The 16,702-nt window shown below is 40.6% G+C and overlaps 1 protein-coding gene across 5 annotated transcripts in view; it reads right to left on the bottom strand.

The window, feature by feature from the left end:
* BRD4 (bromodomain containing 4) overlaps nucleotides 1-16,702 on the bottom strand; it is a 1,024,368-nt gene that overhangs the window by 538,276 nt on the left and 469,390 nt on the right. For all 5 annotated transcript variants that reach the window (XM_069231688.1, XM_069231690.1, XM_069231691.1 and 2 more), the window contains one exon: nucleotides 1,658-1,864. In XM_069231688.1, coding sequence (XP_069087789.1) covers nucleotides 1,658-1,864 — 207 coding nt within the window. The remainder of the gene's footprint in view (nucleotides 1-1,657; nucleotides 1,865-16,702) is intronic.

The raw sequence follows: 16,702 nt of genomic DNA, 5'->3' as shown, positions 1-16,702 counted from the left end.
TTTAGTTAAATGGGAAGATGGCAAGCACACCATACAGACTATATGGGTATGAGCCTGCTTTTTTTCTGAAACTTCATGAATAGTGAGCCATTCAGACAGAAAAACAGATGGAATGTTAAGAAAAACTGTTTCACTCATTAGATTCTATGTGCAGACGCTGAGTAAAAATAAAAATAAATTGCCTTATGAGGGAAAACTCTGTAAAATAGAATGTGAGAACCTACATGTGTTCTGGGATCCTTTTCTCTTGAGCTGTAAAAGGAAATTACTGAGGGAGGCAAATGCCATTACAGTGTAACATAGGAAGCTGAAACTCCAGGAGCTTTAAAGGGACAGCAATCTATTTTCAAAACTTTGCCATTTAAGCCTATCAAGCTGGGCTTTTCCCTTAATGATGGGTCAGATTTTAGCTGTATTTACGTTTCAAATGTAGTATTAAATGGACTTCTATACACATACATCAGTCTACATTTCAGAAAAGCTTCCACTGAACAGGCTTCTAGGGACAAATATTGAATCTGAAGTACTCCAAGGTCCACACACGCAGCAGGGAATTTTTTCAGTTTATGACTTCAATGAAGAATCGTGCAAAGCAAATAGGAGAACCACAATTTACCATGTCATACGTCATACCACATTTGAATTGTAATCTCCCCACCTTCTAGATTAAATTTTGATGGTTCAACTTCACTGCTCCTGGAAGTCAACTACTCAAATCAAGTATGTCGGTTATCCAACTGGATTACTGTAGTTTGGGTGGTACTGAAACAACTCTGGTAAACAAAAGAACCCACAACAGATAATTCTAAGAAGCTGCACACCATCCAGAGAAAACCTTCACATTCTGCATAGCCCCTGGCACAATGTACTGCACACATACTCTAAATAAGGTACTTCCCAAGGCCTTTGGTGCAATCCATGCTACTCACCAAGGTTCATGTCAGGATGCGCTAGAGCCATTATGTGGAACTTCATATACATACCCCCAAACCACGGTTCTCTATATCCAGTCACCTGACCACTACACTCAGGAATAACTTTCCAGATTTTTTATCCATTCCCCAGATCATGCACTTTAGAATCATTCCTTGCAGAATGGTTCCATAACGCAGACAACAGCACATAAACAGATTCCTGCACTGTGAGTACACTACATCTAGGTCAAAAATAGACCATGGTATTTCTTAGCTCATACTCCAGACAGATCATTGCACTCTAGTCCTGTTACCCCGAGACAGGCCTTAATACTCTAGACCCATTTCACAGACACTGCTCCTACAGTCATTCCCCAGACAACCATTATACTCTAGATTAATTTATTTTACAGACTATAGTACCTCTGACCTTTTCAACAGTCGCTGTCTTCAGGCTTGAGACCCATCTTTAAGATAATGGTACTACAAACCTATTCCAAAGAGGATGGCAAATACTGTTCAACCCATTCAACATATTTTATTCTAGACTCTTTCTACACTACTCAAGCATGAAAGTAAGTCTTAGTAAAATGCCCTTTTCTCTTTACCCTAGCTACACCATTACCCCTATCCAATACCATGCTACTGTCCATGAACATTGCTCCAGACCATGGTAACTCCATGCTCCTGGATGAGGAAATTCCATGCAGGAACAGTGCCCTCCACCTCTGTGAATCACTCACCTGCTCCTGGAGCTCAGCTAGCCGCTGAGCTCTTTCCTCTTCAGAATTGTCTGAGGAGTCGTCACTCTCAGAGGAGCTATCACTACTTGTGTCACTTGAAGTTGGAGGAGGAGGTTTGCTGAGTGGCGGGACAACTGGTGAAGGGGATGGAGCAGCAGGTTCTTCAGGTTCATCTGGCATCTTGGCGTAACGCATTTCAAAAACATCCTGAAGAGACCAAGAAAATTAAAAGGAAGTTTATGCTAGAAGCAAATGCCCACTAAAACTAACAACACAACATGCTTAACAGTAGCATTTATTAAGTGAAAAAACCCAGTTTAAAAAGTACAGCATAACAACCAAATACAAGCCCGCCCATGAAGATTTGAAAAATATAAAATAAGCATAATAACTGGTAATGAGAAATGTAGCCCAAAATAAGAAAATAAATAGAATAGTTCTCTGTGGAGACTTTCCTCACCCAATACCGAAGTGTGGGAGTAATGAGGTACACCTGGGTTTAAGACATCCTCCACAAAACTGAAGCTTTCAAATCCCAGACATTCCGTATTGGGGTGTGAGGCAACTACCTTAATGAAACAGGCAGTGGACTTTGGTGCAGAGGTTGAGGTATCCATCATGTTTTGACTCCTCAATAAGAAATGTATCCAGTAGGAAATATCTTGGCAGACGACAGTTACGTAACGTAAAAAAGGTTTGCCTGGACATTCTCTACATTGGGCAACAGTTAAATGTCTTCGAATGGGTCTTCATTTCGTGTGACTGTTGACGGAAATCTCATACAGTACCTGTAAAGTGGGTGTTCCGAATGCAGAATTCTTCACAAAATACCAGTTATGAGGGGGGGGACAGCAAGCCCACAGTAGGCTCTCTGACAGTATCCATTCAGTTTCTCCGCAGTGCAAGCACCGCAAGTTGCTGAACCCCCAGTGTTTGTACATTTCCTCTATTTTTATTACAACTGATGTGAAAAATAATCATTCTTTAGCCTTCTGAAATAAGCACCTTTTACAAAGGAAGAGCATTTTTTTTTTTTAAATCGACCTTTTTTACATTGATAGACTGTTGACAGGGCAACACTACCAAATTCAACTCAACTCTGTTAAGGTGCAGGCCTCTCACAAGGGACCTGACATGGGCCACGGTCTGAGTTTACATATCAAACCCAGCATGCTGCTTCGTGACTTTGATGTTTCATCTTTGCAAAGAGACTGCAACATAAAAAGACTGACACAGATAAAGTTCAAAGGTTTTCCGTTACTGGTGGACTGTTTCTTCCATTTAATATTGACATGTTTGAATTATTCCCTATCAGGTTAAGAATATTCCCAAGAAGAGGGGTGTCAATCAAACATGTGAATCAATGAAAGAAACCACTGCTGTAGAACTAGTTAAAGGTAAGTAACTTTTGCTTACTCACTGTAGTAACTTCCATACTCTTAGCCAACAGTAACCATCTTGAAATGTTCTACCAGAAGGCACTCCAAGTTTCTAACTTGTGACGAAGCCTATGCAAAACTGGGGAAGGCGCATGCACACTATTAGCCCATGATGGTGAGCTTATCAGTCAGCGATAAACATAAAAATACACAGTCAATAATGTGCATAAACTCACTAGATTAGAATGAAACAACCAGGCTTTATAAAGGAAGTCCTTACCCAATGTAACAGTGGATATAATTTCGCACGGAATGAGCAGCTATTAAGTGTCCGCAGGTTAGACTTTATAAAAGAGGACGTGCGTCAGAATAAACGTGAAACTTTCAATAACTGGAGTATAAGAAAAAGTTCACTTGGGGTAATACAGGATTAACGCTAGACTTCGGGTGTGAAGGACCTGTGTAGGTCACACTTCCTCTTACGAAGGACTGGCTGAACTTATTACATGGCTTAAAAGGACACGAACAAAGCACACAATTAAAAATAACAAATACCATCGGCAAACTAACAACTTCAAAGGTTACAGTGCAAGAAAAAAATGAAGGGGTGTATCAATCGATAGGTGAAATAATTTATCCCATCTGTTCATTGTAAAAATAATAGTCATGGTAAAAAGCCAAAGCAGCCAGCGCTGGGCCAAGTCTGTTTTCTAATCAATGAGAGAAAAATCGCTTCAATCGACTACCACACAACACAAAATCATGAGAAAGCTTCCCTTCTTAGAATGTCAGAGTGGATGTTAAAATCAGTTTAAAAATATCACTTTCAACAAGAAAGACTGTTACAATATCCTACATAGCAAATCAACACAGTCATACAGCAATTGCTCAAATCATGTATAAATAACTTTATACAAGTTTGTGAAACCCAACAGTCTAGGATTCGTTTTTATATTGAATGTTGGCAAACTAGGTTCAGTCTGCAATGGCACAATATAGAATCATGAAAGAAGGCCCTACTTTAGGCTGTTGAATTGGATGTTAAAGCATGCCTAGTGTTTAAAACAATTTCTCATGAAGAAAGGCACTAAAACCATCTATGATACATCAAACCAAGACAATTTTGTAATTTACATGGTAAACTACATTAGTATCAAAATGATAATTCAAACAGAAATGCATGTCATGTTTGCGTCACCCATTAAGTGAATGCTGCTTAGAAATATAGCCAGAACCCATCTGCAATTGAGCTGAAAACTACAGCATTCCATGTGGTTCTCGTGCTCTACTATAAGACTGAGACTAGTGGGTGGCGTTCAAGCAGGGGTACTTAATTATGGGGGTATCCAAAAGGTCAATGATCTAATATTGGCTATGCGACTGTGTGATTCATTGTAGCCAAGTGTTACACATTTGAGTCAGTCTATCCATTTACTATATCATTTGCAGTTAGAAAATCTCTTCCTCAAGGTTTTTGGACAATTTGGTTATTTACTTGTCATTGTATTTCACTAGTAGTATGTTTCTATTTAGTGTAAAACTAATAGGGCATTTGTAGTACAGCATCTGATGATGCACTTATACTGAAGTATGCATGTCGATTAGGTGGCTGGCCTAATACACTTCAAACAATCACCTTAAGCATTCTGTGAATCGCATATTTGGCTGATGAAAGGTTCCGGATTCTCTCATGTTCAAACATTGTAGTACTTTGTGTGTGAGCATGCACTAACAGCTCACATTTGATGTGTTCAACAAAAGGAGGAGGCCACCTCAGAAATATTTCCATTTTTACATGTTCTTTTGGTCTAACGACATCACGTATGTTCACTCCACTTTTAAAGGCAGACACAGCACAATCCAGGAAGGGACCTAACTTTATTGTTCTAATATTTTGCTCAGATGGTTACTAGTCAAGTTCATGTGATGCCAACGATTATTCTGCCTAGTACTGCTAGCTCAACTTTGTGGGTCAGGAGATTCACCAGGACAGGATCAAGCCTGCATACATGATTGTTTAAGTCTCTTGGGATTCGCACCTTCCTAAAAATATCACTGTCAGACTCAAAACAACCAGGTTTGTCTTTGCAATTTCTTCATCATCTCAAAAATCGTCCGTAAGGGAGGTTATTTTTCAAGTTCTTTGGCTGTTTGTGTATGCCAAGAATCAGTTTCATTCTACAAGTTCTAAATAATGTAGTGTACAGTTTTCCACCTTGTACCTTAATCGCACATCTAAGAAAAACTGCAAGGGAGGCATGCAACAGAGTAAAGTATATGTGCCTAGGAGTTCACTGTGAACTGTCCATTTGAGAAATGCATTGTCAATGCACTTTCACTACCTTCTTAGATTCCAAATAGATTGTGAGGAATATATGTGGGTTGCACCTATAACAACTTTAATTTGGTAATACAAATTTCTCAATAATTTGAAGTTGTGCATCAAGGATACATCAGCTGAAAAGAGAATATATTCCTTTAGAACATGTGTAGTCAAAATTGATAACGCTTCTATCTACAGGATGTTCTTCTAAAGGGACTGGATGCTCATTGTAAAAAAAATCTGGGACTGCTATTCAAAGGGCATATCATCTACAGTATTGTTAAATCTGTGCTATCCCTTTAACAGACATTGGTCTCTGAAAGAAAGGCTTGATGGAAAACAAAAATTGATATAGAGGCTCTGGGATGCAGCTATGTCCCTGGACTAGGGGACACATTTTAGTAGAGTAAGCTGAATGTCACTGAAATGCTGGGTTAAGCTTTATTAAGATAAACATACTCACTTGTGTGTCTAATTTTAGCACCTTATCAGTGAGATTAGTAGGACGAAATCGGATTTCACAAGTAGGGTCTTCTGATAATTTGGTGCAATGTGCATGTATTCAAGACAAAAAATACACCCCAATCTGCTGGTTTAATCATCTCTTTTTGGTCAATGATGATAGCACCACTCACTTAATATTGGAAAGGTTGCGACAAACAACTTCTATTTGCTGTTTGTCAGCTTTGATCGATGGAAGCCTGGTAAAACATTCTCTTGGAAAAAATGGGTCAAATTAATCTTGGGTAAGAATTTGTGCACTTGTACCTTGATGTTAGAAAAGTCAGGCTTCTCAGTGAGTACAAAATATGATTCCTTACTTATGTTTCATATTTCTGCTTGTGTTGTACCTGTATTTTGAAAGCTAAAATATAGGTGCCATAGTTTCGGACAGATGGTCTGTGGCTGAGGCAATATTTCCTCTAATGGGCAGCAAGTTTGTCTCCATAGAGAGGAATACCATTCCTGATACAGCTTTTTCCTCTTCCCCATCCTATCTATAAAAAAACTTCACAAAAAAAGGTTAATGTACTTCTGTTGGAATGCAATGTTATCCAAAGGAGGAAAAACAAATACGACAAACAGGTACTCAACAGTGACTTACAGGACTAATCTTCCAGACTTAAGAGGAGTATGGGGCAGAGTCCTAGGGCACACAAACAGGTCACTTCAGGTGGCACTGGGGCAGCCGGGTGCAGAGGTGTAGTTAAGCATCGGGTGCCCATTGTAGTCAATGAGGATCTGCCTGATCAGAAAGGCACTTCAGGCAGGGGACTTAGGGGGTCGGGGGGGTTCAGTTGGGGTGACCAAAGAAAGGGGTTCAAATCTTGAGATGCTCGGGGACGTAGGGACACCTTTGGTCCTCTTCTCCTGGGATCAGGACTTCCAGGTGCAGGGGTGTCCTTCAGTGTCAGGTTTCTGTCTCCAGAGCAGTCGCAGTAGAGGGTCCAGAGTCTGCAGATGTGGACTGGGGGTTTAGTGTGACCAAGCCAGCCTCATGAGGCAGGGAGATGTGGGGACACCCTTGGTTCTTTTCTCCTCAGTCTGGGGTGGACAGGTGCAGAGGTGTCCTGAGAATTTGGGTCTTCATCCCCAGGTCACTCACTGTAGAAGAGGGCCTGCACAAAGGGGCTGCAGGCACCTGTGTGAAGGTTGCAGTGGGGAAACCCACAGTAGACTTTGTCTTTGGAGAGGCTGGGGACTATGCTGGCACTGTTGGCCCAATTCAACTCAGGCTGGAGGACATGGGTGCAGTGGTACACTCTGGCATTGGGTTTTGCCAGTCTTTAGTCCTCTTCAGTGTTTCTTGGGTGCCTGCACAGATGCAGGGATGCAGCTCCACTACTCCACTGGAGTTCCTTGTGCTGGGATGAAGGTTGGCAGTTTTCCTGGGCTTTTGGAAGCTTCAGCAGCTGGGGGGACAAGGCGGCTTTCTCACAATTGTCAAAGTCAGCAGGCAGGGTTGGTGCAGAGTCAGTCATTGGTCTTCAGTTCTTGCCTTTCACGTCTGGAGTGGCTTCCTTCAGGACAGCAGCATCTGATTTCCTGGTGCCAGGGGCTCCCCTAAACACTGATTTTCGGTTTGTTTAGGGGAATGTAGAGTAGTAGCCAATGGGACACTTACCCCTGGGGTCTCTATGCCCCTAATATGACAACTTCATGTGGGAAGTGGGCATGTCTCTGTCCCAGAGTTCCTCGTTCTGCCATCATCAAGTTGGCAGATTTGCGAAATGTTGTGTGCACATTAGGCAGATCACTTTAGGGGTGGGACAGACTAGCAGGGTGGACCCACCTCTCTGACTAATTTTTCTACGTGTCCAGGTGCCAAATGGGCCCTGGGGGTTCGGCATCTTCCTTCTGAAGGAAGCCAGATCTTCATACCAAGGGCGGTGGGCTTCTTTGAAGCACTCTGGCTTGGAATGTAGATTTGCAGATCACCCTGCTGGGAGGGGTGTGTTCACACCGCTGCTAGAGCAGGCTTTGTTCCTGACCGCTCGAGAGCGGAGGGTCTCACCCCGGGGGTCATAAACCTGTCTGTTGGTGGGTGGCTAGTTAAAACTAGTTAGCCAGCATGCCCAGGTTGTCTGTTTCCATGCCTGTTTCAGTATTTGCGCACACTCCTCTGGAAGCACCAAATAACAGAATTCAAAGGTTTCTGGTACCGCATTACAATATTCGGTGATGTGGTATATAGGTTCAGCAACTGTCTCTGTTTCATGAGTATAACTTGGTGAGGCTGTAACTTCTCATGAGTGTGCATGGACATTGAGAAGTAAATAGAAACATGTCTACACTGTCCCTGTTGGGGCGATAAAAGTGAACGTCAATGAAGTTTGTCACATTTTTCTGACCACCATAGGCATCAGAGCTAGCGGGAAGCTTAAGCAAATATTAATTACCAGCTGATCCATAAAGCATACCATTCAAACTGGGGGGGTGGGCATAGGTACACAAGAAGATTTGGCATTTAAGGTTTTTGTGAAGAGAGAAGAAATCGAACCTTAGTGTGCCACAAAGATGAAGGTAAAAATTGCACACCCTTGGGTTAACCTCCATGTTATGGGTCTGCTGATTACTCAATAAGGTTGTTATCCACTCCTGGTAGATGCCCCTGCCAGCAAGTGTGAACCTGATGCTGTATTGTAAATCATCAACCTGTCATGCTACCTGAAACAGTGGCAGAGACTGTGGGACATCCTGTTTTTGTGTGTAATACACTGACACTATATTGTCTATGCATATGAGAACTACTCCGTAGCAAACGTGGAGCAGAAAGGAAGGCTCAAAGGGCTATTTGAACGGCCACAAGATCCAATGCACTGTTGTGAAGGAGGCATTATGCTGACCAAGTATTGTGAGCTTTCAAATGTGAGCACCCCAACTCAGAGGGGCAACTTAGTTTCAGCTGAATATTAGGTAATAGATTCTAAGTCACTTGTGATCATTGTCTCGACAGTTCCTAAAGCAGCCACATTTGTAACTTAGCATGGTGTATTAAAGCAATGCAAGAGGCCATCATCCCTAGCGACGTTAAGGTCCTTTCTCACCATCGGAAGATGCCACATATGGCACAAAAAAAAAGGGAAGCACCTTTTGAAACAGCACTCTTTCCGGACCAAGTTATTCTTTGGCTGTCACTGTATTCAGTGTGGTACCCCAAAATGCTTGCATGTTTGTGGGTGTTTGACTGCGTCCCTTCATCAATCGTTTAGGTATGGGAACACAAGCATGTGATTGTACTAGATATGCATTTACCACAACCACCAGACATTTTGTGAACACTCCTGGGTTGTCACCCCAAATAGTTAAACTATGAATTGGTAATGCACCCCACTCACCACAAATCTTAGGTACTGGCAATGGGTTGGATAAATGGGGGTGTGGAAATAGGCATTCTCGAAATCCAGTGTTTCTAGGTAATTCCCATGCTGCAGAGGGTTAACATCTTGCCGTGTGGTAATTTAAAAATGGTATTAGGGGACATAGTTTATCGCTCTCAGATAAATGCTCGGGTGCAATGATTTATCTTTCTTTGGAATCCGAATTACAATGAGAATACACCTTCCTGTGTAGGGATGATCCCCATTGCTCCATTTTCAACAGTGCATGTACTTCCTCCAACAAAAGATGACGCTGTTCCTGGCTCATATGTATGGGTGTGGAGGTACTTTAGGTCAGACATAATAAAAGTCCAGGCAATATCCCTGGACAATGAGAGAGCACTTACTGCTCTAAGGCAATCTTCTGCCAAATGGTCTGCCATTGTTTGAGGATAGTGGTGCCTCTACTCTGGGCACCCTGGTCTTTTCTTCAGTCATTTTCTCTGAAACCACCTCATTGGTATTGTGTTTGTGTAGCTTGTCGTTCTTCCTGAAAGGACTGCTGCTGAGCATGATACTGTGCTCGCAAAGTTGGAGAGGCTGCCCTGGTTGTTGATTTATTAATGGCACTCTTCCAGTGAAGGTGCTGAGACACCCTCATAACGTTGGCTGTATCCATCTTGATCTTCTCAAGCATGGTATCTTAAAAGGAGGACAAAACAAATACTCTTCATCAAACAGTAAGCCTTCGAGGTGGTGTTGAACTTTCGGTCAGAAGCAGTAAATCCTAAAGCATGTGTGATAGTCTAAAAGGATGCTTATGTTAATCTGCCTTAAAGCCTCCTCAAAAGTAAGTTTCTGCTTTTTATGACAAACTGGGGTTGATGTAGGAGGTCTTGCTAAAACTGGGAGAGTAAATAGAGCAATGGAAATGATACGCTGCTTTGTAGCTACCTGCACCCCTTTTCCTGAGAATGTCCTATTGTAGTAAGTTGTCAAGTGTGTGTTTTGTTTAGGCGGCATTGCCTTCAGTGTTATTTGGGTGACATTCCTGACTTTAATTTCTGAACACAGAGAACTATCTGGTGTCCAGAGCTGTTTTCATTGCTAAACGGTCTCAACCTTAGTGGACAGTGTCACCTGCCCAGGCTTTTTCGAGGCTGATTCCTCATCCAAAGAATGGAGCTCAATGGAACGTTCTCTGTGAGGATGCTTATGCTCAACTAGAGACTAAACCTCTAAGGGAGGAACCTTGTGCTGTGTAGTACCATGCACCTTAGACCCCCGGGGTTACAGAGAGAATTTAAATATCAGTGCTCAAAAACAGATAGCTCTGGAGTGGGTTGTGTGGAGGAACCAGTAGATTCTTCAGAGTCACATCAACATAGGTTGGACTCTGCTCTTCCATGGCTTCCAAATGAGACACCACCATTCTCTCCCCTTTGTAGTCTAAGCTAACTCCTGTGACATTCTCAGCTCTTGTTACAGATGGCAAATTCAAAAGTGCTGGTGCTACATTCTTGAATCAATGAGTAATTCGGTGCTGAATTGTACTGTTCAACCAAAATGTGTTGCAAACCAAAAATGCACTTACGTCAGGGATGTGGAAATCCTATACCCCAGCACCCAGGACATATTGTTTAGAGTCAAAGACAACAAGTTTTCATGTCTATTTTGTCCTTAAGACAAGTAAGCACAAACCCTTTGGCTGCCAATTTACAGTACCACATCATGAATCAGGGAAGGGCATTGTCTGCAGTTAAGGCAATTTTGGTTCACATATGTTAATGCTGTTCGAACTTGTACTTGTGGTTCATCCATGCAAAGTCTTTATTATCAGGGTGAGTGCGCTAAGGAAATGTTGTGAGCCTCAGACTGCACTACAGATAGTGATTCAAGAGTAAAAATGTATACACACGTTTCTAAAATATAACAATATGAGGCTACATATAATGATCCCATAAATCTGATTAGATACAATATTTGCAGAATCTTGAAATTAAGATGGACTATTCTGTGTTTTCAAAATATATTGTTCACAGAAAATGCACCTAGAAAAAAAACATTTTGCTAAACTACTTTGAAATATTAGGTACCATTTTTTTGAAGCATCTTATAGTACAATACGTTTATGCATCGTGGTATTTCCCAAAAATATTCATAATGGAAAATCATGGTAACAAGTTTCAACAGGATTAGGGAAAACAAAAAGAAACAAGCATTGGTGAAGCCAAAAGGTCTGACATTGGAGACAGCCTTTTGGTTTTGTCAATGCAGGTCTTGTTTTGATATGGTTTTTGTGCAACTTTATAGCTGTGAGAGCTGCCGGGCCCTCACCATTATAAAAAACACTGGCAAAAATAAAAATATTTTTTGTTCTCAAAAAGCACACATTGCCACAATGTTCTGGCACTGAATAAAACTGTGTGTTGCTATGCTTGCTCCTTGTGAAAGAGCTAAATGCTGTCACTCACAGTGAAGCTGTCACTAACAGTGAAGTTAGTCAATAAGTAGAGATAGACAAAGAGAGCATTTTAGGAAAAACAAAATGTCTTGGTTAATGCCTGACCCAAGCCGGGGACCAATTCTAATAGAAAGTCACAAAAGTGCACCCATCTTATGTCCCCTGGCATTAGTGCATATTTACGGCTTTCATTAAATCACAAGAATTTACTAAGGTAGGCCAGAAAACTGCACTCCTACAAAATATCTTTGTGTAGATTTGCTCATGCGAAAATCTGTTAACTTTCCCTCAAACCACTTTTTTCCCCAACCTAGGCAAAATACTAATCGTGCCCTTGTCAGGAGTACATTTCCAACCTTTCTCAGCATAGGAAAAGATTAGAGAAGAACTGATGAAACTCCCTAAAACATGCAAGTTACTAAGTTTGCACAGACTCAAAACGGTATTCCAACCCTGGGACTATTAGTTACCGTTATCTACAGCCCCAGTATGTAGATCTGCGGAAAGGTGGCAATATACTAAAGTATGAGCCAGGGATTTATCAGAGACACTCTAATCAGAGCTCTTCTATAATTAAATTGCTGCCTTACGTGGAAATACATTCGCCATTCCCGCCACCAAATAAGTCATTGTTAAGATTTGTATCCAGGATCCCCCTTCAGTTCAGCCGTGAAGCGGCCTAACTTCAATTTTCACCTTGAACAAAGCTTTAGCGACCCAGAGCCAAATGCCAATTTTTCTGTGCTCCAGGGGACATTTACATCTTATGGAAGAGAACAAAATCTATTATGAAGTCTGTGTCTTAGGGCATTGTGGCCACTAGGGGTTCAGGTCATGAATCACTTCGAAACCAAAACACATTCTTCAAAGAATGATAAGTTATAATATTCCAAGCCCAACACTAGATGGCAAGAGTATGCTAAGCATGATATCAACAGCTACATGTTACAAACCTATAATTCCTCAAAAAGAAGATGGCAAAGGTTTCCCTTTCTGTGTACCTAAACCAGTGAAGGAAGCTGAAGGAAGGTACATTTAAAAATGGGCGTTTTTCCTCAATTCTTGAAGCCCTTCCAACAAACACTAATCTTTCAGAAGGCCTGTATTAACATGCAGGTTTGGCAACCTCACACAACATTTCTGTTCCCAAGCAGGAGGCAACCACCATAAGTAAGAGCTCCCTCTTCGTTTCATTGCAGCTCCACAGGTTTTCACCAAAGAACAGCAAATGGGCCATTTCAATAAATCTGTACTGCCCACTGGACAACAAGCCTGTTTAAACAACCTGAGGTACCAAATTATTAAGAAATGTTGAAACTCTTTTAAATTTTATTTTTTACTTGAATTATCAAGATATTTGACATGATGACTAGCTTTTTTTCTTGCTAGCCTAAGGTTCATCACAGTTCTGATGGGGGTTCTCAGATCCTTGAAAGTGGACAATCTGTATCTGCCTCAAAATAATACATAACACAAAGCAATATTACAAAATGGATTACAAGGACAAAGCACAAAATGGTACAAAATACAAACCACAGGATTCTCATATACAAGGACAATGCACAGGCATGCTATTACGTAGACATAGGTGTAGTCATCACAAACTGTTGCCCGAGTCAAAGAAACACTAAGATTTCATCAACACAACTGGCTGGGTAGAAAAAACAAAATGCAGACACTCAACGGTGGTTGTTAGTCAAGCAGCTTCGGACAGGATTTTACCACCCTAGCAAAGACCGCCCACTAACATTTCATTCTCTGATCTTGAAAGTATGACACCGGAACTTCACTGGCCACTAGCAGAGGAGGGAGAGCATCTTTCTCAGGCATCTGTGAGGGTGTTTTACCACCCCCCACAATCAATAGGCACTTTTCTTGTAGACTTTACATATGAGTATGTCAAAGGGGAGTCTAGACATTGATACATTTAGAAAGAAAGTAAATAAGGAGACAGCAAAAAGGTAAGAGGCTAGATTTCGGTTATAGGGATTTCAAGAAACAGCAACCTGTTGACATGATCTGTGGATCTAATTTTCATTCATTTGCTCTTTAGCTAATGGTAGAGCTAGTTACCTCCCCGAACGCTCACACATAAGCAATGTGTAACTTATTTGTCTCCCTAAAAAATGAGGAAATTACGTATTTTAAAGGTCTTGAGAGATGTTTGGCCTGCTAGTGGCAAAGCGCATAAACCTTAGGAATTAATGATTATAACTATTATCCAGAGTCATTTGGAAGTTTGATTTCTTAATAGCAATAAAATATTATGTAGCAATCGGTATGGTTTGCACTCTGCAAATAGACTAACATTCGATCGTTCTTTCCTATGGAGGCGTCGGAGTATCATCTGAGCCAGAAATTTTGTGCAACCACATTCTTACCTACCGAGATCATCTGCAGATGCTAAAAATTCACCACAACATGAATTAAAAATAAGGTGTTATTTTATCTTCAAGGTTTTCTAATCTTCATGAATGCAAAATAAGGCTTTTTATGTCAGGCAAGACAGAAAATGTTTTTGTAGATGTTTATACAGTGAAATGCAAGTGCAAACAGTTATATAGCTTAAATTAGCACCAGTGTTCTTCAAAGTAATTTGATTTAGAATGTTTTGTTGCCTGTGGAAAGGAGTATTCATGCTGTTAGAGAAAGTCCGCATCCATTGCCAATCAAGCTATTTTCACATCCAAAACACTACTCCAAAAGCTTTCTACGAACACTGCGATTAGTTTCTACCTCTGACGAACCCCAAGAGGAACTGGATTAATAGTTTTGTTTTAATTCTGATGGGGCTGACAATGCTTATTAGCTGCTGATTCAGAATTAAGCAGCAAGAAGACACACCTCAGGGCCTAGTGTCTTTCACTTAGAGACGCCACAAGCTAAAATCAGGTGAAGTTTACAGCCAGACGGAATATGGAAGGAAAAATGGGGAATAAACAAGAGATTCAGATCAGAAGAAAAAAGTGAACTGCCTGAAACTATAATCCTCCAATGTTGGTAACTTTGATAGATTCATACGCTTTGATATTCCTAACCATTAGGCTGGGAATCCTCAAAATAATAATGTTAAACAGCTGTTAACCTATTGCACCCACTTACATGAGCCATACACAACATAGTCCCATTCATCTCATGTGACCCGAACTTTGACGATTGAGGTGGAGAGACACTGACCCCCCTACTACTCACTCAAATACCAGCTGTTCCATTTTTGAAGCTTGTTTTTTTAGATGTACACGTAAGCCTCAAATAAGGAAGAAGGGTGGATCACGTGTATCTAAGATAGATAACTCTGGAAAAACTATATTTACATGTAACTTTTCTTCTTCCTCATGCATAAAAAGTTGAGATGTATGTTCAAATTTATTTGGGTATTCCTTATTTTGACAAGACTTCACATTTATCAGACTGTCAGAAGGCAACAAAAACAGATCAATTTAGGAAAAGTTTTTAATACTGTCCGGTGGAACACAAGACCTTGTTAGACATCTAATGAGAGTCATGTCCTTTCTGCTGTTATTCAAAGTTGTGAAAGACTAAGTAGAAAACCATATCTGCTAAATTAAATTGAAAGATTGTTGCACTTTAGAAACAACTGTGGGCTAGTCCTGAAGATAATGTTCTTTTAGGAACGATAGGTGTGGTTCATGCACATAAATCTGAAATTCACACATTATTCTAGCGGACGTTATTGCTAATAAAAAGTCAGGTTTCCAGGATAAATGCTGAAATGTAGATCTGTCCCATAGGTTTGAAAGTGCCTTTATCAGAGCACTAAAAATAGCACCAGAGTCCCAAGCTAGAGCAGGTTTATTTACGGGTGGAAGTTTATGATGCAGACCCCTCAAACTCTTATGATCTTGGATGAGAATAAGGATGGGGATAAAGGTTTTCTTAACTATCCCTACACAGAAAATAAATACACTTTTATAGGTGACTAATCAAGACTGCATTTAACCAGGAGTAGTAAATAAGGAATTGATGAGGTGAAATTGATAATGAATTTAGATTGTTGGATTATGCACAAATGCAAAAAGCACTGATATAGCGTTTGCAGGCCCACCTGCTATTTTTTGCTGATACCACTCAGAGTAGTCAAAATAAAAAGAAAAAATAAAAAAAAATAGTTATTGTGAATGTCGAACAGCACCAGCTCGAAAAACAAAAAAAGGCAATAATTTGAACGTGTGTAAATAACTGGTCTAACAAAATGGGCATCCATCTTATAAAGTGTGGGGGCCAATGAAGGACTTTGGGGGGAAAAAAGTGAATTGGAAAAGCAAACAAAGAAAACAAACAAAAACAACTAATGTAAAAGTGTGTAATTCAAGCATGTACGGTATGGAGGAAAGGAAGGGGACAATTTCAATGGTGAAGCAGCACAAAAGGGAAAGAACAAGAACACATGCACGGAAAGAAAAAAAAAAAAAAGGTAGGTCCCTGAATGTAAGCTGTCAAAGTATACAAGTCATCCAGTCAAAAGGATGGTAAACAACATTTTGCCCAGGTGCAAAACAACTCATCAGCAGGTAAAGTCACTGAATAAGAAGGAAGCAAATAAGGGAGACCAGAAACTAATGAGTGGCCTTTCGACAACATAACTAGGCAAGACCTAAAAATGAGTCAATTTGCAAGCATACATTTTAAGTGTGGCAGCAACTCTAGCTACTTTTAAGATTTTCTTACAATCCTCCAGAAACTGCAAAGCACTAAACTCTAGTTCATCAGTAACCAATGAGTCAGGTGCAGTAAGCCAGTAACCAGATGAAGACCATGTCCCCGAGTCCTGCTTTGTGTCTAGCTGCTAAGGCTAGTATGATCATTAATCATGGTTCCCTCTTCATCCTGCATAGTAGAATGAGGATTGTTGGACTGGCAGAAAGACAAAAAGGAACTTTCCAAATAAACTTGCTAAAAAACATCTCCTCAAGAACTTGGATACAGCTACCTACTCAGGATCAGAGGGTATTTATTGGTGGCCTGTTTTGCAAACAACTCCCATTCTAGCTTCCCAAAGCTTTGAAACACCAACTTCAATTGTTTGTTGTTAAATTT

The sequence above is a fragment of the Pleurodeles waltl genome, chromosome 4_2 (assembly GCF_031143425.1).
Source record: "Pleurodeles waltl isolate 20211129_DDA chromosome 4_2, aPleWal1.hap1.20221129, whole genome shotgun sequence".
NCBI classification, from domain to species: domain Eukaryota; kingdom Metazoa; phylum Chordata; class Amphibia; order Caudata; family Salamandridae; genus Pleurodeles; species Pleurodeles waltl.
This window is presented reverse-complemented; position numbering and strand designations above follow the sequence as displayed.